General features: G+C 43.1%; 2 protein-coding genes across 7 annotated transcripts in view; one reads left to right on the forward strand and one right to left on the reverse strand.

Moving 5' to 3' along the window:
* map3k14a (mitogen-activated protein kinase kinase kinase 14a) overlaps positions 1–6,926 on the reverse strand; it is a 24,785-nt gene extending 17,859 nt beyond the window's left edge. Inside the window, exon 1 of one of the 3 annotated variants that reach the window (XM_063191720.1) lies at positions 6,803–6,926. Coding sequence is in view for 1 of the 3 variants with exons in the window: in XM_063191713.1 (XP_063047783.1) it covers positions 5,278–5,282 (5 nt within the window). In the remaining 2 variants the exon portion in view is untranslated. Of the gene's footprint in view, positions 1–2,609; positions 4,510–5,277; positions 5,444–6,802 lie in introns of those variants that run through there. The other 2 variants (XM_063191713.1, XM_063191731.1) reach the window with 2 other exon arrangements.
* Positions 6,927–11,938: 5,012 nt separating this feature from the next.
* gpatch8 (G patch domain containing 8) overlaps positions 11,939–24,542 on the forward strand; it is a 39,029-nt gene continuing 26,425 nt past the window's right edge. For 2 of the 4 annotated variants that reach the window (XM_063191800.1, XM_063191813.1), the window contains exons 1-3: positions 12,033–12,046; positions 19,094–19,171; positions 24,137–24,172. Coding sequence is in view for 1 of the 4 variants with exons in the window: in XM_063191784.1 (XP_063047854.1) it covers positions 12,002–12,046; positions 19,094–19,171 (123 nt within the window). In the remaining 3 variants the exon portion in view is untranslated. Of the gene's footprint in view, positions 12,047–19,093; positions 19,172–23,921; positions 24,173–24,542 lie in introns of those variants that run through there. The other 2 variants (XM_063191784.1, XM_063191807.1) reach the window with 2 other exon arrangements.

A 24,542-nucleotide genomic window follows, 5' to 3' on the forward strand; every position in this document is an offset into this window, starting at 1 on the left:
CGATTAAAAAACATTAATCACAATTAATCGACAATTCAACTGACAAGAGACATATGAAGAGTGTGTGTTAAGAGGGGTGTGAATAGTGTAAATATTTAAATCACCTAAGGATCAAAGAATAGAAATTGAATTAATTTAAATGTGGCATTTTATGTACATTTTTTATTACATTTTTTAGATTTAGTAGTTTATTTCCGAGAAACATTGAGATTTTTTTGGGGGGGGGGGGACGCCGCTTATCAATTAATCGTAAGTTGATCGATAAGACTATCAACTAATGATTAATGAATTAATCGATAATTTGCATCCCTAGTCACAACCCAAATCAATCCCTCAGGTCAAGAGCCATCGGTGGCAGAAAACATAAAGGACGGCCCTGCCGTGGCTCAAACGGTAGGGCACTGCACTGTCATGCCGGGAACCCAGGTTTGATTCTGGCCCGAGGTCATTTCCCGATCCCCCCCCATCTCTCTCTGCCTCTTGCTTCCTCATCTCCAACTGTCCTATCAAATAAAGCTATTAAAAAACAAAAAAAACATTTTTTTAAAAGAAAACATAAAGAACAACTTCAGTTTAATATGAATGGAACATTTAAAAATGTCTTATCGTAGCTCACTTAGTAGATCAAGTGCCCTCAGTTTGAGAAAACATGTAGCAGAACTTCAGTTCAATTCAATTCACTTGCAAACAAGCCAGTAAAAGTCCAAATTAAATGCGTTATAGTCATCTGCCATTGGTACAGAAATGTACCATAACAATGAGCTTTGATCTCGTTGAATGAAACTACAAGTGATACAGTGTGTGCCAGTCAGTGCCATACCCAGTTTTACAGCATGTCCCACTAATGAAGGGCAATGAGAGAAACTTTTTATTAGTCTATAACCTCCTTGGAATAAGGACAAATCACTCCATAAACCAATCAAACCAATGATGGTTCTTCAATGATTTCCAGCAAAAGGCCTTATGTCATGCACCGTAACCATGTGATAAAATGTGCCTGCTTTCAAGTGTTTTCATAAAACTGTTCAACTGTCTTCAAAATGCTATACAAACATTACTATAAGTCATAAAATCGATGACTTCAGTTCCGATAGCACTGCATGAGCACTCCTTGTACAGACAGGAACTTAAAATGGCAGCTGTACAAGTTGTACAGTTGATAGTGCAGTGCAATTGACATGTATTTTGCCTAACACATTACTACAGCAGCTTCTTGAGTACTAACTAGCAATAATTAAGTGGTTAACTGGTTAAGTAATTAATTCATTAATGTGACAGTGGATGATTTCAGAGTGCCAAGGCTGTGATGTTTTCTAGGTGGCTAGCAAGGTAGGGCAGAGCAGAGCGGCGTTACAGCCTCACAGCCCAGACTTGAAGTTTCAGCCTGTTGCATCAGTAAGCCTGCCCCTGACCCCAGCTAATCCACTTTGGAAACACACACACACACACACACACACACACACACACACACACACACACACACACACACACACACACACACACACACACACACACACACACACACACACACACACAGGCGCGCGAAAAGACAAACACACCCACGCACAGGCACATATACAGTACGCACACACCCACATATGGACACAAGACACAGACAGCGACACACACACAAACACACACACCTCAGCTTGCAAAGAGGTGTGGTGACATCATAAGAAAACATGTCTGCCAAAGGCGCTTTGCTCAGAACGAGGTTAAACATTCGTAAGCCAAAGCAACAAGTATCAGCCACACAAGACCACGTCTGACAACCTGCCAGCATTCCTGACAACACAAGACACAAATCATCTCATGGCTACACACTAACAGGAGTCAACTCTCAGAGCTTACTGTAGTTTTACAGTGATCCGCCGTAGTATGAAAAAAGCACGGAAGTTGGCTGAACTGTTCCGCCTTTTTTTTTTAATTCACGATGAATGACTACACTATATTCAAACAGTCAGAGTAGAGAATTTAGACTTTGATCCGTGCATTCTTTCTTTCCTCAGCTCCCTTGTCAAAACAGCCAAGTCTCAAGCGACTCAAGCTTCAGGCAAAACAGCACTGTACGTCTTACACATTCTCTGTTTCCTGCATGAGCAAAGTACAAGCCCACACCCAGGCTGTGCACGACACAGCTACAGCTTGTCTGTTTTGTCACACAGAGAAATGCACACAGCCAACATCCCGACTGTATTACTGCTGAAACGGAGGAAAACAAAACAGCCTTAAAGCGTGGCACACATACAAAGTTTGTGGGTTCCAGTGTGGAGCTGTGTGTGTGTAGCTTCCTGCTGGCTGTAGTGGCAAGCTGGTGTGAAGAAGACGCAGAGGAAGAGAGACAAAGGGAGAAGGCAGAGGAGAAGCGGAGGAGAGGAGAGGAGAGGAGAGGAGAGGAGGCAGAGGAGAAGCAGAGGAGAGGAGAGGAGAGGAGAAGAAAGGATAAGTGGAGAGGAGAGGAGAGGAGAGGAGAGGAGAGGAGAGGAGAGGAGAAGAGAGGAGAAGCAGAGGAGAGGAGAGGAGAAGCGGAGGAGAGGAGAGGAGAGGAGAGGAGAAGCGGAGGAGAGGAGAGGAGAGGAGAGGAGAGGAGAGGAGAGGAGAGGACGTACCGAATGAGGCAGGCAGCCTGGAGCAGGAACCCTTCGCACTTCCTCCCTAAAACAGATAGGCGCTTTTCGTGTCCCCAACCCAGGAAGAAGTGTGTTTGACTTGTACAGTCCAGCCGTCAAACCTTCCTTGCAGTTTTTGCTTTACTGTGCCTTGCCTTTCAGTCTCTCTCTCTCTCTCTCTCTCTCTCTCTCTCTCTCTCTCTCTCTCTCTCTCTCCTTCTGGCATGTGTCCAGCTGAGTGAGGTGAGCGAGGCGGCGTGTGATTGGCTATGGCTGATTTACGGGAAAGCCATCTCCACTTCCCCTCACTCACTCACCCCTCCCTTTCTGTGACTATGAGAGAGAGCAGAGAGAGAGACTGTCGCTCCCTCTCTCTCTCCCTCTCTCTCCCTCCCTCTCTCCTCTGCACACACTGACTCTCTTTCAACATTCCATGCCCAAGCAGCTTTTCAAGAGCTGCAGTTGTTTAATGGACCCTTTTTACCTCTCTTTGTCAACCTCTGCCCTGAGTAGCTTTATGGATTTATGGTGCTGTCTTTTGGATTAGCATTATTTTTGTATCTAAGTCTGAAAACTGCTGAAAACTTCTTGTGCGATTACAGAGAGTCCATGAATCAAACCATTTCACTTCTTTTACAGATCAAATGTGAATTACTGTATGTGCTACATCACACATCTTTATAACGTGACAATAATACCCTGTGTGAGCGGCCAAACGTGAGTCTGTTTTGTTATTTATGACAGAGACAGTAACTCTGGAATGACTTCCTCGAAATACAAACCTGACAGCCCCACAGTTAACTGCTATTGTATGCATCTTACGTTCTGTCAAAAGCATGCAACAGGGTGACATTCCAAAGGGTGAAAGTAAATATTATGGTGGAGGAGTTACAGTAAAATGGCAACAATGCTACTCATCCTTTATATCAATCACTGACTGCACAGTGAATTACAATAACAGATATTTTGGTCACCCGGATGAAGAGTATTGTATCTGACAGGTACCAAATCTTTGATGCAGTTTTAGTCAGGTAAGTCAACCTATAGGAAACTCTTTAGCACTGTGTGTTGACCAGACTTAAGTCCAACCTTCAAATAATGTTTCCAATTTAGTTTTCATTCAATTGGTCCACCATATTGTAACAGTCTCTGAAAGGCACCAAGGAAGGACAAAAGTTACTGCTGTTGCTTTAACCTGTTTTAACTGTGTCTCTTTTTATAACAAATGATGAACAAATGGCAATATGTGAGAAGAAAAACAGCTATCCATTGATATGATGCAACTGCTAAAACATCAATGTCATAACTTCCAAACCTGCAAGGGCCTTTCAACTTCCTTGTTTAACATCTGTGTTTGTGCACATCGGAAAACAAACGAACCATACCCTAAAACATTCAGCTTTCCCTCACATTAAACCCTGTGTGAGCGGCCAAATGTGAGTCTGTTTTGTTATCTATGACAGAGACAGTAACTCTGGAATGACTTCCTCAAAATACAGATCTGGTAGCCCCAAGCCCCAAGGCAAGGGCCTTTCAACTTCCTTGTTTAACATCCGTGTTTGTACACATCGTGTAAAAAACGAGCCGTACCCTAAAACAGTCTTTTCCCCCTTCACATTTAACCAGTCCAACCATCAATTGTACAGTGGGCTTGTTTTCTGCAGCAGATTTAATGAATATGCTCTTCAAATAAAATCTAATCAAATAATGGGCTATTCAAATTATATTTATAATTTTCCATTTAATTTCTGCCCAAAGAAAGGTGGCCCTTTTATTTTACATACAGTATGGCAAAACTGATGACCAAATGGGCACCGACCCAATTCCAAGGAGGAATTATTTACATTACATCATATAATACACAGAGTGCCACATTTGTGCAGAGAAATGTTATGCATGCCAGGTGTATATGAAGAGTTCAGATGCAAAACCCCCTAACTCCATTTCTGAAGACCTGCACTTCTATATTTTTAGAGAACCCCGTTGTTGGATTGGTTTACATTCATGTACTTGATAATACATATAAATTGTTATATTACATAAATAAAATAAAAAATATGCAATTTTGATAGTTTTGTATTAAATAAAAATGAATTATGATTAATTTCTGAAAAGGCACTTAGGGGGTTTTGCATCTGAACTCTTCATATCTCTTTGGGTAGGAGATACAAAAGAAAATGGCCGAAGGATTGTGTGGCCGTGATGACTATGCTGAGCGCTGAAGGACAAAACACACTAATGAGCCAAACCTCAATTCCCTCGGCAACGCTCAGGCAACAGGTCAAGAGAGAGTTTTAGAGTTTTTAAACACAGGCAGAGAGAACGATGACCAGGGGGGAGGGTGTGGGGGTTGAGGGATCACTAAGCCCAAAGGGACAAGAAGAGAGGAGAGGGTGGTGGTGAGGTGAGATGAAAGACACAGGGAGAAGGTGGACTATAGGAAGATATAAGAGAGAGAGAGAGAGAGGGAGAGAGAGAGAGAGAGAGAGAGAGAGAGAGAGAGAGAGAGAGAGAGAGAGAGAGAGAGAGAGAGAGAGAGAGAGAGAGAGAGAGAGATGCAGAGAAAACAAGAGGGGGATAGAGAGAGAGGGAGAGAGAAAGAAAGAGTGAGAGGATTTGAAGAGTGCAAACACTGACTCATCCACACCCACACAGATGTGTTGGATACCTCATGCTTGACTCAGGTTTGCCATGAGCTGCATCCCTGCTGTGCTTCCATTGTCTCTGTGGCTGGGCGACCTCTTTCGGACGCTAAGCTTACACACACACAAACACAGACACACACACACTCACACACACACACACACACACACACACACACACACACACACACACACACACACACACACACACACACACACACACACACACACACACACACACACACACACATCTTCTCCAAGCATACACACCTGACTGGACAACACTATATTGTCTTACTACATGTAGCAACATAGCTTTATCACTGCACACAGTGTGCGCAAGAGATGTTGTAATAGTCATTGAAAAGACTTAACTACCATACTACTACATTACACAGAACCTTTATTAATACATTATGACTTGGTCATTGCCATTCTGGTAACCACAAGGGCCATGAAACTGGTACCACGGGGCACAGGTGTACTCAGGCCTAATTTAGTCATCCCTATACTGTGCACATGAGCTTGAGGACAAGAACGTGTAGCCTACTTGGGAGTTAAGTTACATCATGGCACTGGAGGGCAAAGAGATGTTCATTGACATTCAGGCATTTCAGTAAGCGCAAAATAGGCATTGTTCTCATACCAGTCGATGAGAAAGCACATATTCAGAAACAGCACAAAAAACATAGCCACTGTGGTTACTTCCAATAAGGTGAATGCAAGTTTTGAAGGCTTTTTTAAACAGATGGTAAGGTGGCCACAATCCACTTGTTCTGTCAACAAATGTCTTTACAGTGACGGGCCTGTGCATGATAATTATTTTAAATTGAGTCATTTTAATGGTCAACATAAATAGTACAGCCCTGTAAATTGACGACAGTAGCACAATAATATATATATAAAAAAAATGACCCTACTCTGACTACCCTCCATACTGAGGATGTAAATATAAGCAGGGCCAAGATGCGCGCCTAACCAAAACCAAATATGTTTGGTTGGGCCTATGCGCGGCTAGCACCCTTCACAGAGACTGTGGGTTATAGAAGTCTACAGAATAACAAGCAAGCACCAATGCAGTTATTACAGCATTCCTAACGCGTTATTGCATGCGATATTCCCCACTCCCCTGTTGAACAAGGGCCTGTCTCGAATCACGGATGTTACAGTGCGGTGATAGTCCCATGCGTAAAAGTCAATCGAGAAAACAGATAGGCTAGTTCAAACAGGCAACTATCGTTACGCCCTTCCCGTGTTGCTGCATTGTTAACAGACAAGCGTAAAGTTAACGGAACGCAAATAGCCGCAATTAATTATGAGAAAAATAAAGAAAAATGAGAAAAGTAAGAGCTGTTTACAAAATGAATGCATTGTAAATACATCGATAAAAGTCGCCAAGTCGCATTTTACGCACACTTCCTCATTTGTTTCCATCCGCCATTTCAGTTTAGGACTACACACGTAAAAAAAATCAAAGATCTTAAGAAACAGGTATTGTGGTGATGGGAAAAGTTGCCATTTGTTAGTTTGGAAATGAAATATCCTACTTACGAGTCGAAGTTACGACGACGTCTGGTTGTAATTGTTTGCAGAGCGTCAAGCGCGAAGTCGTATACGGTGGATATGCTACTCAAAATGTCTCAACTCGCTGACTCCTTCCAATAGCTCTCGGCACACAAAGGTAGGAGTGGTAGCCTACTGAAAAGCGAAAGTAAACTTGACCTTTTGTAGGCCTACGTCACGTCTCTCTACATGTCACAGTACAGTGTATGTGAATTGCATTGAATAGGCCCTACTTATTCAACGATAGAATAGATAGCCCATGTCTGAAAGACGTTCTAGGTTAAATTTGACCTATGGTAGGCTGTTAGGCCTATTAATATTGAAAATAAAATACACGTAGGCCTACACATGCACAAGCTGCTGTCAAAATGACTGAATTTGTTGAATTTCAATGTCATTTGAAGCTAAATACTAAATGTTGTTAGGCCCATGACACAAAAGGTTACAACTCTACAACCATTCCAAATCCGCAATGATGTATCATCAGAGCATCCATAAAACTTCGGCTCTATGTTCCATTAGCCTACTTAGCTTGACTAAGAATGCAATACAGTAGTAGGCCTAACTTCACAAACATGACACTTAGCTGGGTAAAGCAATGATGCTCATTACAGAGGACTCAATAGCCTACAGTAAAGCATCAAAGCTTGGGGGCAGTGATTACATGCAACCGTGGCTTTCTTTGTCTACAGACATAGCCTACACAATTCATATTGCCACTGATTGTCAAAGACAATTATTGCCTGATGGAGATGCACAACCAGTTATTGTTATACGTAGGCTTATTTCAATTTGACAATATTTGGGTAAAAATGGAAAGAATTCTGCTGGTGTCTGTCTCCATCTAGTGGCTATATGTTTCATGTTTCATCTGTAAAGTAGTGGTGATATAATATAATAGGCCTATAATATAATATAATATAATATAATATAATATAATATAATATAATATAATATAATATAATATACACCTGAAACTTTCCACTGCATTTGGTAATGTATGGCTTGGATGCAGCTGTTTGGCCATGGAAACCCATTCCATGACACGCTTGGCGTGTAGGCCTATAATATAAACTTTATTCAACAGACTGAGGGTTCAGATTATACACAATTAAGACATAAATACACGTAAATTATTAACAAAAATATCTAAATCATCCACCTCACCCCAAATCCCACTTCATGGCTGAGTTGCTGTTGTTGTCAAACTCTTCCATTTTCTTATACCGGTAATAAAGCTGACAGTTGAATGTGGAATAGGAGTATATTAAAAGCTGACAGTTGAATGTGGAATAGGAGTATATTTTTAGGTGATATTTTATGATTGATTGTTGCACAGGCAGCATCCTATGACAGTTCCACACTGGAGTTAACCATCAAGCGACCGGCCTGTTTTTGCGACTAATCTGACCGAGCGGGGTCATTTATGACCCCAAGGAGTTTTTATACAAATACCACTATATAAATTATTTTTTGGGGTTCATTCAAATTTATTTACATCTTGTCCATAATTGTCCCTCATCCAAAGCAAAAAAAATGTGAATTTGAACATTTTATTGCATTGCTAAAAATTAGTCAAACATACATACAGTACGTATATGCTAAATATGATGTATGCCCTCATTTGCATATGTAAACATCAAAATACAAAAAACGTCCAATATTTTTTTTTCTTCTCTCAACATCAGTAATCAACTGAGAAAGTTTCATGGTGATATCTATCATTTACATGTTTTAGCCTATTCACTTGTAGTAGTCTTACCATAATAATACTATATTTATGCTAATTATGGAAATTGCTCAAAGTGAAACTTTGGGAAACCAAGCTAAATTCTATACATTTAGGCCAATAGATGATATTTCTACAATAAAACTTTAGGGTACTCAACATTTCTGGGTTCATGAAATCACAAGATCAGAGAATATGGTAATTTACATAGACAAAAACCATGTGTCAAATATATAACCTTATGCACACTCAAAATTTCTCTGAAACTTTTTCTGGACATTGTAGCTGTGAAAAGGTGTCTTCCATATGTATTACAGCAAGGAAATGATTCAACTGATGCTTCAGCCTTTGTATAGCCATATAATAAGGAAAATTCTAAAAACGCCATTGATTTCTACACTGATTACTTGTTTCCTCCCTCTTTATTCACCAGGATGACTTCCATTTCATATTCTCATCATGTGTGTAGGACCACTGTGCCATAATATCAACAAATATGGAGCAATAACAGAGAAAATGCTACCTGGGTGCCCTCACAATATGCTTCGTTGGCTATCGCAGGGTGCCCTATTTATTTATATAATATATAATATTTTAATATTATAAATGTTTATATTATGAATATTTTAGGTCTGCTGACCATGGCCTGCCCCAAGACACAAAATACAAAAAACTGAGTTTGAAAATTACAACAACAATGGACATTATAATGTTGAGTATCTCATGGATCCTTTCGGGGTCATAAATGACCCCAAGGTGTTTTGATTATAAATCCTATATAGATGGTCCAAATCTCACAAAAATCATTCACAACATATGTATTGACAAACTCCTAGAAGGACAAGTTTTTGTGATGAAAATTGCAGAAATGGTGTATGAAAATATGTGCCAGGGGTCATAAATGACCCCAGCCGGTCGCTTTAGGGTTAACTGAGCTCCTGAGAGTGGCCCATTCTTTCAGAAATGTTTAGGTAACAGTAACACTTTGAATAACTACCAAAAAAAACTTTATAAATACTTTATTAACATTTAATAATAATTAACATTTAAGAAAGCATTTACAAATGTTTGTAAATGAGTAAGAACGAAACTACGACTGCACAGTGGAGTTGGAATCAACTTCTACTGTATGAGTTTCATGTGGTTTCACGCCTTCTGGTCTTTGGAGGAGAAACTTCGAGGACCGATGCGACTGTGATGTGTCTGCTGTGTGAACATAGTATTTCTTGGTCATTTATAAACATTTGTAAACATTTTGTTGATAACTAGTTCATTAAATATAAAGTGCTTATAAAGGTGTTTATAGGTATTTATTCGAAAGCAGGGCTATTCAAATGGAGGCCCCAGAGCCAGATCTGGCCCTTGCATGGCAAGGCTCCGGCCCTCCACGAGGTCTAAACAAAATGAAAACATTGGCACGTTATCTTATAATATTACATTTGGCCCTTTTACTGTGAGGAATTTGATAAACTGGCCCTCAGTGACTTTTAATTGAATACCCCTGTTCTAAAGTGTTACCAATGTTAAAATTATAAAACAGTCTGCTTGTGTAACTGAGGTGTTCAGTCCGCCACTCGGGGCCTGAACTTGACACCTTCCAGTCCACTCTCTATTACGGGCATGGGAGGCACATCACGATAACTCTGAGCTAGGACCAGTCCGATAGCTTGGTGCTACTGATTCTGTATCAGGCTTTGGAAGGGAGGTTTAATAATATTCCACACTACAATCTGCTAGTTGGCCTCCGTTACACTCACCCCCCTAAACCTCACTCCCATCCGTGTCACGACACTGGTGTAGGCCTAACTGAGCTGTTCCTGCGCAGTCTGACACTCGGGGCTCAAACTCACCACCCACCAGTCAATACTGTAGTTTGGGCATGGGAGGCACAGCACGATATCACTGTACCAAAGGATCAGTCCAATAGCTCATTGCCACCGATACTGTATGAGACTTCGGGAGGAAGGTTTACTAATGTTCCATGCCACACTAGCTGGCCTTCGGTACACGCTTAGGTGCTTTTTTTGATACACTTTTGGCCATAATTACGACACCTGATTCCAATCATTTGGATGGGTGAGCGAATACTTCTGTCTGGTAATATACATCAGAGTAATCACAGGCATTCCTTCTGTCTATAAAGCTTTCACTTTTCACCAAAACATGACATCAAGGGATGTCTTGAAAAGTACTATAATCATGCAGTCTTCTTGCTATCAATGTGGCTGCATTATTGGCACTGGATCCTGGCACTCCTTGCATAGCTTGATGAACATGAATATCGTTCCCATTTTCAAACTGATAAGTAAGGTAGTCCAGGAGAACTTGGAAATAACTGGAAAATGTTTTTTTGGTGGAAGCCATGAGAATAACACAAGGTAACGCTAGGCTATAAAGTCTTGCTATAACCTGAAATCTCCCAGTCTGATCACAATCCAACTAGACCAAAAGAGCACAAAGTTCTAGGACTGAAGAACAAATCTGGAAGTTATAAACATGTTTATAGCCTACACCCATTGTATTTTGATTTCCCTGGCCTTGACATTACATTTTACAATGTGAAACAAAACAAACACATCAAAAAACAAACACAGCAATGCTTAAGAATAAATGTTCAGAATAAATGTTCCAATATGTGACACAATATTCTTCCATAAACAAAAAGAAATAAAACATATTTCACAGTTTCCGCTAACATCAGAAAGTTTGTTTAATCGTAATATGGGCTGCTTTTCTTTCATCTTCACAAATTCAAAAATTGCACTGTGTAGACTACTGATAGGCTATAGGCCTATTTGATGTGTATAAGCCCATATAGGCCAAGATATTTTGTTGCGTTCCAACTTGGCTGCCCTGATGCCATAGGAGAAAGTGACCATTATGATAATAGTGTAGGCCTATAGCCTTATATCACCTTTTTTCCAAGCGGCTCTAGGTGGCCTGTTGATACATTGGATGGTTAAAATGCAGTCAAATCTTGCAGGATGAGCCAGACAAAACAAAACAATTATTTCAGGACTGTGATAGGCCTGTTGATGGCTTTTTTTTCTTTGTTATGTTATGTTGGTCCATGATAGGCCACTGGCTACCTTCAAATAAGCCACCAGAGGACTCCCTTGAACCATGACTTGACATGACAACAGGTGACTGTTCATATCAAAGTCATGACAGCCATGCAAGGGGGCTCGTTAATAATTTGATGTCAGACATTATTTGGCTGTCTGATTACCTGATGATACAATCGTGTCAACTGAGGCTACATTGTTTATGTTGAGCCAAACGTTCGATAATTTACGCTCGGAACGACCAATGTATGGTTGAAAACCTTGTCAATAACGCAACCATGCTCGCTACCATTGGCTACTTGTTTTATGTGACGTCTTCAGGGGGCGTTTAGGACTAGACAGGGACAACAACGCCGCGGCTGCTGTAAAGACGATAGAAGCGGCGGTCAGAAAATGGCTGACAGATTTTCTAGGTTCAACGAAGAACGTGATTTCCAGGTAAAATTACCCTTGTTTGCAGTTAGTGGTGTTCGAGAATAACTCATTTACCCTTCTCCAAAACATAGCCATGTGCGTTAGCCCGCGCGCTGTTGGAAATAATTACAGGTTTTCCTTGTCATTCTCTCGCGCAGCTAGCTGCATGACATGTTAGCATCGAAACTGGTTAGCTAGCACTTCGAATGCAGGCTAGCAGCAGTGGGGAAATAGCCCTTTGAGAACTAATTATGCTAGCTTGCTCAGTTACCAGCTCAAATGTAGGGACGTGCAAGGCACCCTTTTGTGCATTCATTCAGACGTACTTGCTTATTTATTGCGGGGTGCTGGGTGGTCCGTTTTATCGACTGTGGTTCGGTTAATTTTCTTGACCTTGATGTCTATGTAGTTTAGTGGATAGCCAGTTAGCTATTTGGAAATGGTATCTAGCTAGTTGGTTAGCCAGCGATACCCAAATTGATGGCTAGTTCTAGCTATTTGTCCCAGAGACAAGTGACAGTGAAGTCAAATGGTGGTCTCCTTCACGATAAGTTAGGGTTGCCACCTCTGTCTGGAAAAAAAACCTTCGAACATTTCAAACTCAATCGGCCTTTTTGCATATACGCAATGGTGTATCTCATTCATTGTCCAGGAAAGTATTTTTTCCAGGACAGATCATGAAAATCCTGGACATTCAGGAAAAACCTGGACAGATGGCAAGGGGCAACAGATAAGTCCATCGTGAATGCAAGCTTTATGAAAAGACTATATACATCCCTAAGACAGAATCATGGTTTTCTCTGAAGTAGTTTTGTAACTTGAAACATCATTATTTCGGCAGGCTCCTATAAATGGGTTGCAATCTTTGAACGTTTGGCAAATCGTTCGGCAAAAAATTCGACAAATGCAGCGAGGGAATGACTGCTCTGTAGTAAACGGCTTTTGACAGTTCAAGTGCTGGAAGTGGTTCATTCTATGGGGCTACATTGCAGTTATGACCAGTTACTGAGATGTAGAAAATAAGTTGCACGGTGTACTAATTGGTTTCAGTTTGCTCAAGTAATTGACGGGTACATTACTTATTGTGTTATTCGAAGGTTACAGGGAATAATTAATTAATAATTGTAAGAATCCTTTATTATAATAATTAATTGGTAGCCATTGAAAGCATTATATTAAATTGTGGACGGTGTATGGTGAAGTAGTTATGTGGTGTGATTGCAATAATTATTTAAACATAATCTGTGTGTGATTGTTGTTAATGCTGTGTTTGTTTTGTGACACTGGAGTGGAATGCAAAGCTTACATGGTTTGACACTTCCCTTACTCCAAATTTAAGATATGTATTGAGTGTCACCATGTTCTGTTGTCTATGCATGCTTTGGTTGGAAACCAGAGAGCCTGGTGAATATCTTTCTGAATTGACAGGAAGAAATGAGGAGGAATTTTATTGAATGTTTTGATCTGAGATGACGCTCAGCTTGTGCTGAGCTTTTGTTGGTGCTTTGTGATCTTTCGCAGCATTGTGAGCGAGTGTTGAGAGAAATGTGTGATAGTGTAGCCGCTGCCTGTATTGCCAGCTAAAAGTTGGCAAGCCTACTGCTGGAATGGCAGGCTCTTTTTCTGCTGTCCTCGGGTTTCTGGTCTTGCTCTTGCAAGCTCTGGTGTTTACGTTCTGTCATATTCCGTGTCATCATTGTAAACCTCCCAATATGATCCTGGACACGGCGCGTGGCATACTCAGGCCTAATAAGGGGTTGTGTGGTGGTGGCATCATGGTACACGGCGTCTTCAGGATCTGACCTGCACATGCCATCGTGACAGTTAGCAGCTTCTTCACTGTACCCTGTCTGTCTTAGCAGGTCTGGCCCTACCGCAGACAACTAAGCCTCCCCTCCCACCCTAACACGCGACACCTTGGGACAACTGGTTAATACTGTGTGCAGCAGCTCTGGACTAGCAGAGAAATATTCCTAGCACACAGTGGGAATGCCATTTGTGGGTGGGGGAGTGCAGCTTAAATACCTGGGGCATTTGTTTGTAGTGGTGGCTCTCACGAGGATGACAGTTGGATTGAGGCCCTCCTTCCTTCACTGAGCAATAAATAACTCGCAGCTCTGTCATGGCCCTGTCACTTGTGTTTTGCTGGAGTGTTTTTGTTTGTGGGCCTCTGTGTGTGTGGCGTGCACTGTCTGTGTACATGTGCATGACGAAAGGATAGTTGAGGTAATGCTGGTTGCGTAGTTGAACGCCTACTTACTGCTTTCCTCTGCACAATGACTCAGGTCTCCGCAAATTTGCTGGCTTTTTATTCGGATTAATAATAGACCATAGTCTGCTCTATTTAGGACAGTGTCTAGACTTATTCATTTGTTATGTTGAAATGGGACAAGTATCATTCTGGAATCTGGAGATATTTTCTTCAGCCTTCTAACTTCTACGGTTTTTGTGTTCTCTTTTATTAGCAGACGGCAGGTGGTACAACCACAGATAATGCCCATAAATTAATTAGAAATTGGTCATTGATCTTCAAGGAATCAATATGCTTCTTAGCTAATCCAGTAAAAAACTGACAGTATAATGCCTTGAGTCAACACCCTCCTCGTACCTTTCAGAAACTCTACACCAAATCCATTTCTGACATTTCGGGGTGTTTTAGGTTGGAGAAAAGTGGCCCAACCCTGTGCCATAGGTGCAAGGGCCCGCAAACGCTGCGTGCGGCTTTAACTGTTTTGTGGTTGCTCTTTATAGGAAGGAGATAGTGGATTTTAAAATGATGCCATTAGGAGCTGAAATACCATCATTGGTCCCTCCCTCAAATTGCTTTGAGTTGTGAAAAGTAGGCTAAACTAGCCGGTTTTTGAATTTTCATTCATTTTTAGCAAATGACTGCAGTGCATTCCGTCCCAGACTCTCAGAATGGAGTCAACAGTGTTGCTGTTATGAATCAAATTGAATTACCTGTGCAACTCAGCTCAGTTCATTGGCAGGCATTCTAGGTGACCCTGAATGCCCACCATTGTGCTCCTCTGTATCGTATCGCAGTGACCTGCACTAGCCAGTACTTTATCAGTACCCGCAGACAAATGAACAGCTCACAACTGATCATGATTTGGCTCTGCCCTGCGGCTCTTTTCAGACCAGTTTGTGCGACTCCATTTCTACTGTTGTCAGTTGTGTGTGTGTGAGGTGATGGGCTGTCCTTATTTTTTAAAATGGGTTTTTGCCCTGCTTGATTAGCCCCAGCAGAAGACCGGGGGGGAGGGGGGTGTTGGGGTAGGAGACGGACAGCCAAAGCTGTGTCCTTCCCACTGCCCCACCAGTCTGTTCGTTAGAGGGATCATGCCAGTTTTATGTCATGAAATATGGCCAGTATGGGAGCCTGGCCAGTATGGCAACCTATTTGTCATTCGGCTTAACCACTGAATAGGCCCGATTGTCAGTCACTGGTTGGTTGACTGTGTGAGCCTGGCTAACATTGAATTAGAAGGTCTAAATCAGAGATGGGTTTTGTTGTTGAGCACAGTACATATTTTATCTATTCATTGATGTAATAAGCTGTGTCTCTATGGGCATTTTGGAGCTCAGCTTGAGTAGAGTTTGTGCCTATGTCAGATGTCCGTGATTTGACACAATGTTTCAACTAACTGGCCATGTAGAACAGCTTTGATTATGTCACAAGGGCATTATTTTCAGTTGAACGACATCTGAAGTAGTGTTGTCATTTTACAGCTGATGCCTACTTTTACACACAAAAAACGCAGAATTTCATGTTTTTCAAGGTAACACACTGTTCTTCTGCTCAACTGTATTGTGATGGTGAATGATGGTAATGCAATACGGCAGGGCAATGATGGTTTGTGCTTTAAGCTCACTGCTTTACCGTGCTCAGCTGCTTTTGAAGGTCAGCTGCGGGTGAAATGGTTTGGAGAGCGACGGCGTTGGCGGTGGCTGCAACACCGTGCCTCCGTCAGAATGTTGATTGGCTGCATCTCTGGAGCTGGATCTGGAGCTTGGCTCTGACAAGACCAGCCAGAGGGGGCTTTCTCTACCTACCTGTCCCCCTAAGGGACAGATGGAAGCGCGTCATGCAGCAGGGAGGGAGCCAAGGACATACCCGGGCCACCCGAGTCACGTCCTCCTCTCGGTGGCTTGTTGGGCTTGTGGTGGTGAAGGTGATATGCGGACATCATGCAGTAGACTTGCCAAGCTGGCAGTGTTGAGGGTGAGGGTGAGTGAGGGACGGAATAAAAGGCAGTGTGTGTGTGTGTGTGTGTGTGTGTGTGTGTGTGTGTGTGTGTGTGTGTGTGTGTGTGTGTGTGTGTGTGTGTGTGTGTGTGTGTGTGTGTGTGTGTGTGTGTGTGTGTGTGTGTCAGAGGACACAGCCAGAGGAGCGAGCCAGTACATAAAAGATAGAGCGGTGTGTGTGTGAAGAGTGGTAGACTGCGTAAAAGAGAGAAGGGGATAAGGAGAGGTGAGCCAGAACTAAGTTGCGTGTTAAAAGCCAGCCCAGCTGCTCCCACTACGCGCGCACACACACACACACACACACACACACACGCGCACACACACACGCACACACTTGTATTATTCCTTTGATTCAAAAGAGATGCCGATGCAACCACATCACTCGTCTCAGAAGGTGCCAACATGTCACACACTTGTCACTGATGTCCCCTGAGGATGGGGCTGTCTTGCATCTTGACAATGGCCCCTTAGCCCCTTAGCCCTGTGCCCCGGAGAGACACAGAGAGGGGGGCAGCAGCGGCGGCCTCCTCTGCTCTGATGTCCAGGGACGGGTGGGTATTTTCAGATGTAAACATCTGAAGGGTGTGAAATAGGGGTGGGCGGTATGGACGGTATACTATCGTAAAAGGTATTTTTTCCATCAAGGTATGGATTTTGGCCATACCGTTCTACCGTGATATAGCGCATTGCATCCTGCAGATGGCAGTATAGACAGCGTTTTGAACATCCACCCGACTGACTGCTCAACTCAAGTTGTAGCAATGTGGTTGTAGAGAAACAGCACAATCATTTCCTTTGAATAAGCTTCAAGTGTAAAATGTATGGTTAGTGTAGTGAACTATTGTTTGAAATGGTATGTGATGGCAACACATTTCGATTCTGGACTCCACAATTTACTGGGCACGAAATGCAAGCTAACTAGCTACCCCAAGTCATTCATGTCTATGCTGGTGTCTGACAAAATGTGCTTATTTGTGCTAACCATGGTTGCCTTACATTTAACACATTGCGCCAGCCGTAACCGCTGTATGTTGAGATAATACCATTCATGATATCTGACTGGGTGTTAGTAACTAAAATGACTGTTCACTGTTTAAAATGTGGCATTAGCGATTTCGCTAACGTTAGCACGCTAACCGCTGGTGCAGTGAAAGCTGCCATTGCCATTCAAATGCATTAGTTCTGCAATGCATTGCTAACTGCCTCATGTGAAAGTTCGTTTTTCTAAACTTTAACAATGACAGCTTAAACCATTATGCTTGGCATAATCACAGATGCAAGCACACATTTCAAAATTAGCATAAACAACTCCAGAAATAGAAAAGAGGTGCAATGAAAGATGTAGTTGATACAATCCACGTTCAGTTCTATTTACTAATGTGTTCAGTTTGACACCCCTCCCTTTTCCCCCTCTCTACCGTAGTTAGTTTAACCCCTTCGACACTTGGTGAAATTGACAGTGTTCTATTGGGTAGCATTGCATTGCATTGCAAAATGCATTTTACATAGGCTAGTTTTTGTAATGCCAAGAATTCACACATATATGAAAGGACATTGTGTCATTTCCAAAAATCAAATGCAAAGGTTAAAAAAAAATGTGTTTTTTTTGTGGTCATTTTGCAACGCTTCAATTTTAAACAAATGTACAATACCGTGATATATACCGTGATATATACCGTGACTAAAATTATACCGAGGTATACATTTTTGGCCATATCGCCCACCCCTAGTGTGAAAGGGCAAACACGGCCTCCAGTGCACCTTTTTACCCCTCTGCCTCAGGGAGGCATGGTGGAATCATGGTATCTATCTGCTCCTTTCTTCTTCTCTCACACTCTCTCTCTCTCTCATCCTACTTTCTCTCTCGCCCTCTTTCACTCTCTTTCTGTGCCTCCCTCCCTCTTCTTATCCTCCTCTCTTTCTATGTCATCTATCTCTCTCACTACCCTTCTTTCTGTATCTCTCTCTCTCCCCCTCTCTACCCTCTCTCTCTCTCTCTCTCTCTCTCTCTCTCTCTCTCTCTCTCTCTCTCTCTCTCTCTCTCTCTCTCTCTCTCTCTCTCTCTCTCTCTCTCTCTACTGTTTCTATTCCCCCCCTCTATCTCTCTACTGTATCTATCTCCCCCTCTTTCTCTCTATCTCCACACCCTCTTGTCTCTCAAAGGTCTGAAAGGTTATTGAAGGTCAAGCTGATCCAGTTACAGGAGCAGCAGTCTGCTGGTGGTAACATATGTGCCTCTGACCTTGAAGAAGGAAATCTCTAGTCAAACAGCCCAGAGTAGTGGTGGCAGCAGCAGCCGCATAGTGAACCATTTAATATTGAAGGACAAATTTGAGGACTTGGGATACAAAGAACTGAGTACAGAGTGTACCATCTTTTATGTATAGCCCTTTTTCATCAGATTTTGAAGCGAATTAACTCTTAAGTGGAGTTATTTCTCTGTCGATAAAAGATGCCTCTAGGTCGTTTTTGTTATCTTTCGCTGATCCCCCTGCACCAAGCGAATTAACTTGTTAATGTTAATAATAAAATTGCCATTGTAGCGATATAACTGCTTTTTTATCAGGTGTGTTGCATAAATGTTTTAGCTTGCTCCGTTTTGACGGATTTACATAAGGCTTATTTGATGGAAAAAGCGCTTGCATTCCTGTCGTCCTCTCTCTCTCTCTCTCTCTGTCTGTCTGTCTGTCTGTCTGTCTGTCTGTCTGTCTGTCTCTATCTCCCCCTCTCGTGTGCATATGCTTTTCCATATATTTGAATATCTGTTCCTGTGTTTTGACTGCTCTCTGTGTCTTGTGTGTGTGTGCGTGGTGCTGTTTGCAGGGTGGAAATCACTTTGACCACTATGAGGAGGGTCAACTGGAACTGGAGCAGGCCTCCCTGGACAAGCCCATAGAATCGGTAAGGCCACACCTGCAGCGATGTGTGATTGGACTAGAGACTGACTGCAGAGCACCCATGAGAGCGAATGATTGGTCAAATTAGATCAGATCAGAGCAGCCCCCCCCCCCCCCCCCCCCCCCCCCCCCCCCCCCCCCCCCCCCCCCCCCACCTAAACTGTACAGTATCTCACACCAACACCCATTTCCCTCGCCTATTTGAATAAATATTGTGTTTGTATGAAACATGCCCCTACTCCTTCCCTCACCCACACCCTCACGTCACTCTATAAGATCTAGGTCTTGATAAGTTCCTCCTCCCCAGAGTGTCACTAGTCCCTTCCTTCCCCAAATTCCCTTATTTATTTGCACTACCCCCTCCATATTTCCATAATGCAAGCCCCCCCCCCCCCCCCCATGCATTAACTAGCTTAAAGATGTTAGAACAGACCACAAGGTTTTATTTTAAGTTTAAATGTTCTTAGCTGTGTGTGTGTGTGTTTGAGAGAGAGAGAGAGAGAGTGACTGAGGAAACTTGAAATGAAATGAGTCACTTTTGATCGACTCGACAGGTTTTGACTGAAGAAATTGACATTTGAAACCTCTGACAATTTCAAATCGACAGAGTCTGTGGAGTAGATCACACACTGCAGCTAGTAACACACACACACACACACACACACACTCGCCTCCTCTTTGTGTACTGTGCAGCACACGCGCGCGCACACACACAACCTCATCTTTCTCATCTACTACGCAGTCTTTATTTTCCTCTCAGTCGGCTAAGCAGTTGCACTAACCCAGTTTGAGGAGTGCGTCTGCTCTCTCCAGTCTGCGTCTGTCCCAGAGGCCCAGCTATGTTCTGCTCCAACAGGAGCTGTAGATGGAGCTATGCCCGACTCTCCCTCCCCTCCCTCCCTCCCCATAGCCTCCTTTGCAATGGGATTGAAAGCCCAGGGAGTCCTCTAGTCTCACAATTCTAGATTTGTGCTTCTCAAAGTGGGGTCCACTTCGCGACATTTTGTCAGGCGGTCCCTAAAAAGTGTTCTAACATTCAAAACGTCAGCCACGAAATTGTAATAATCTGACGTAACAATCTACCATGTCACTGGCTCTCCCCACAGAGGCGAATGGAGTTCTGTGAGCCACTTGAAAGGCTACAATTAAAATCATTTAATTATTTGCAATAAGGACAATTTTAAACAACTGTGATTATGACTAATGTTTTGTGCGATTATGAGGAAGATTTTTGGAAGATATTGGGGGTCCACCACGACCATAAAAACGTTGAGAACCCCCTGCACTTGACTAGACCAACACACAAGCGGTACACACAGCTGTGCTGTGGAGTCAGGGGATTCGGTGCTCTTTTTCCATCTTCATCATGCCGTTCATCATGCAGTACGTTGCTCTGCTAATCCATCACCACGCATTCCAGTGCAGTGAAGCTGAAGGGGCGCGCTGGACCCAGCACAGGCAGCTGTGCTGCTCACAGGCAGTCAGGGGAGGTTTCAGTGCTCTGTACTCTCTCTCCCATATTCCTACTTTATTATTTAATATGTTCTAGAACCAGTGACTTACACTGACATTGAAAGGTAAATGCGTCTTACCCATTTGCCAGTTTTATAGCCACTGAGTGAGCACCTCAATGGGGTGTGCATGAAGTTCAGTGAGGTCTCCTCGTGTATTATGTCTTGATAATGACCCCCCCCACACACACACACACACAAACACACATCAGGTGACATTCAAATCCAATACTGAAGGCCTGTCAAAATAATTAAAATCTGTGGGGTTCATGGACTGAGATGAAGATGGTCTCCCATTGAAACGTTAGTCCCTAATATGTTGTTTAAAAAAGAAAAGCATCTCATCTATGCTGCTTTGGTATCTCCCCATCAGCTGAGAATGTAAATCTGTATTTCTATAGACTTAAGAATTTCAGAAAAGATAGCCTCATCAACTGGATCCTTTTCAGATCAGTTGCATACTCCAACACATGGACACAGATGACAGCCATGGCCCCGTCCCATGCTGTTAGTGTCCTCGTTTGTGTGTGTCGTGACCCTGTCATGTGATGGACCTTCCCTCATTAACGCTGAAGCTCTTGCTGCGGGTGTGGTTGTCCTCATCACTCACCAACAACAAACCACAAACTAAACTCAGATCCTGTTTTCAGGCTACGCTTAACTACCATACACTAATGATAATGTCTCAATAATCACTATATTCAATCAGTAAGCTTATATTCAATCACTATACTCAATATTCACTGTTTATGGAGTGCAGTTAACAGTGGGACTGAAAAGCATGTAAAACCCTAGTTAAAAACACTTCATCCACCACTACTTCACCCTATATTGTAGGGCTGCACGATTATGGAAAAAATCATAATCACGATTATTAATGACGATTATTGATTTTTGCAGACTTTTTTGAAAATTATAACAAGATGAAATATAACCAAGAATGAATTACATATGGGATGAGCAAAATAAAATGAATTGTAATAATTATGTAAAGGCAATAGCATGAAACTTAAGTGGACAGATTTCTGGCCAAAAACACCAGCCTGTCAGTATGTTCTGGCTTCAAGGAGGCTCTCAAAAGTAGATCACTATTGTCACGATTAAATCACGATTAAAATCATAAATTCGATTTCACTATTTTATCACGATTTTGATTATTTTTCGATTAATTGTGCAGCACTACTATATTGTACCCTGCACCCTACATCTACCCATGATGAGGCCTGAAGCCAGACAGTAATGTCACTCATGTCAGCAGTGGCTCCCAGCTGTTACAGCAGCAGCCTTCAGCCTTCAGCAGGAGCAGCAGAGGACCATCACAGCTGGCCCTGGCTCCGGTTGCAATGGCCACCAGTTACCCTGGCCAAGGTCAGATGTTAATACCCTAACTGCTGGTGAACGCATGTTCACACTTGTGGCAGTCCCGAGTCCAGTTCTGACCTCTAGTGAACTACCAGCTCTGACTGATATGCTGCCACGATATGCTGGCTGTTGGATCAACTCCTGGCTGGTTAAAAGGCCTTGAGCAATCCGGGTTGATTGAGGGGATGATTGACGTTGAATGACCTTGCCATCGTCATTCTGACATTTGTCGGACAGTTATTCGTCAGCGAAAACAAATACATTTGCTCCTTCTCACTACTTATCAACACCACACCATGTTGATGTTGGGTCTGCTGCTGCCGACTCCCTCCCCTAGGTAGCCCCTCTCAGTCTTTATCAGAATCTCATTCATTCGGCTCCTGAAATGGCCTTGCGCACCATTGTCTGCCAAAGCCAGTGCATGTATGTGGCGGGGGGCATCATTCCTCTCGCACCACATCCTGATCCAAGGTTCTCAGCGGCTCACTCACTCACTCACACCAACCATTTTGCCAAGGCCTGAGTACCGAGCGTGAGCTGCTCTATTCTCAGCCTTCCCCATTGTGCAGTCATCCACAGGCCATTATCCCCTATTGGCACATGTAACGAGGCCTGCCAAGGGCCCTTCACCCAACCCAACAATCCCCTGCAGCCTCTACACTCAAGTGGGCTTCAGAGCGGCTAAGCTGGGCTGGAGCCGCAGGCTGCCCTGCCCACATACACTCACCCTCGAGCCTGGAAATAAAGCGGGATGGCAGTTGGAGGAGGTTGGGGGTTGGTATTGGTACTGCTGGTGGTGGAGCTCATATTACAGGTGTGCCTTTTGTTGTTTTGTTTTTTTCCACCCTACCCTCAGAGGATTGGTTAGTGAAACTCTGCCAGCATATATATCCACCTACATGTTCAGGTTGTTAACAAGGAAACTTTAAACCGAACGGACACACAAAGACGGTATCTCCTGTACCCCCCTCTCTTCCCCGGTTGTCGTAGAAACGGCATGCGGGTGGAGGTTAATTTTAGCCAGACGTCCGTTTGCTGGCGCGCTGTCAGGAGTCGTTGCTTTGGGGCGGATGGATAAATAAAACTAGGACGTGGCTCATTACCACATTTAGCCATTCAGAGAAACACATACGCACTAGTATCCTTTGCAATCCGAAATGCTCGCATAAAGTTTAGAGGTCATGTGCTCAGTCCTGGCATTGGTCTCCTCTACCTTCCCCGGTCACATGTTTTTTCTTTCTCCCTCTCTTAGACACACACACACACACACACACACATACACCCATACACACACACACACACACACACGTACACCCATACACACACAAAAACACGCACACACATACACACACACAGAGTTTGTAGGTCACGTTAATGATCATGGCATTGCTCATCTGTCCTCACTCCCTCAAGCATCGTCTATCATGCATACACACATGCCCTTTATACACACACTCGCACACATGTAGTGTACAGGTCATTATCCTTGCGGTTCTTTCCACTCCTGCTAATTCCAACACTCACTCCAACTCACTACACACTACCAAGTTTAGAGTTCATGTTCGCTCTGTGTTTGCGCTCCTCTTCTCTTCTCGTCCCCTGATCTTTCTGTCAGACAGACATCACACCAGTAGCTCAGCATGGCCACCCACACACAGACGTAAACCCCTTGCAGAACACACACACATCTGTCACATTCAGAATGTGCCAGTCGTTTGCGTCACCACCAGTGTGTCATCCACTCCACAGATGAGACGGAACAGAGAGAGACTTGTTGGATGATTGGATGGATGGATGGATGGACGGACATTTGTGTGTGTGTGTGTGTGTGTGTGTGTGTGTGTGTGTGTGTGTGTGTGTGTGTGTGTGTGTGTGTGTGTGTGTGTGTGTGTGTGTGTGTGTGTGTGTGTGTGTTTGTGTTAGAGAAAGTCTATATTTAAGGTGTTTTTGTGATTTGTGTCTGCAAGATTGTGTATGTCTGTGTGTGCGTGTGTGTGTGTGTGTGTGTCTCTCTGTGTATGTGTGTTGGGACAGTATGTGTCAGAAATTTTCCGTATTGTACACAACTTGGGGTGTTCGACATTTCTCTCCTGCAGCGAATTGGCCCAAATTAGCTAAAGCAGCTCTGACCGGTTTGTATCTTGCACGCTCTGCTTTCCTTCTACTGTCTTTAGGGGCTCCTCGTAACGCTTTTCTGTCTCTCTATCTCACTCTCTCACTCTCTCTCTATCTCCCCCCCCTCTCTCTCTGACCCCCCTCCTTCTGTCACCCACACTTCTCTTTTCTCATCTACCTCTTTGTATTCCCTACCCCCTCTCTGTATTTTCTCTCTTCTCTTTCTCTCTCTCTCCTCTCGCGCTCTCTCTCTCTCTCTCTCTCTCTCTCTCTCTCTCTCTCTCTCTCTCTCTCTCTCTCTCTCTGTCCCTCTCTCTCCATCTCTTTCTATCTGTCTCTCTCCAACACAGTGATTCGGTGTACAGTACCCTCTGTCATTATGTGCTG

The sequence above is a fragment of the Engraulis encrasicolus genome, chromosome 2, assembly GCF_034702125.1.
Source record: "Engraulis encrasicolus isolate BLACKSEA-1 chromosome 2, IST_EnEncr_1.0, whole genome shotgun sequence".
Taxonomy (NCBI): Eukaryota; Metazoa; Chordata; class Actinopteri; order Clupeiformes; family Engraulidae; genus Engraulis; species Engraulis encrasicolus.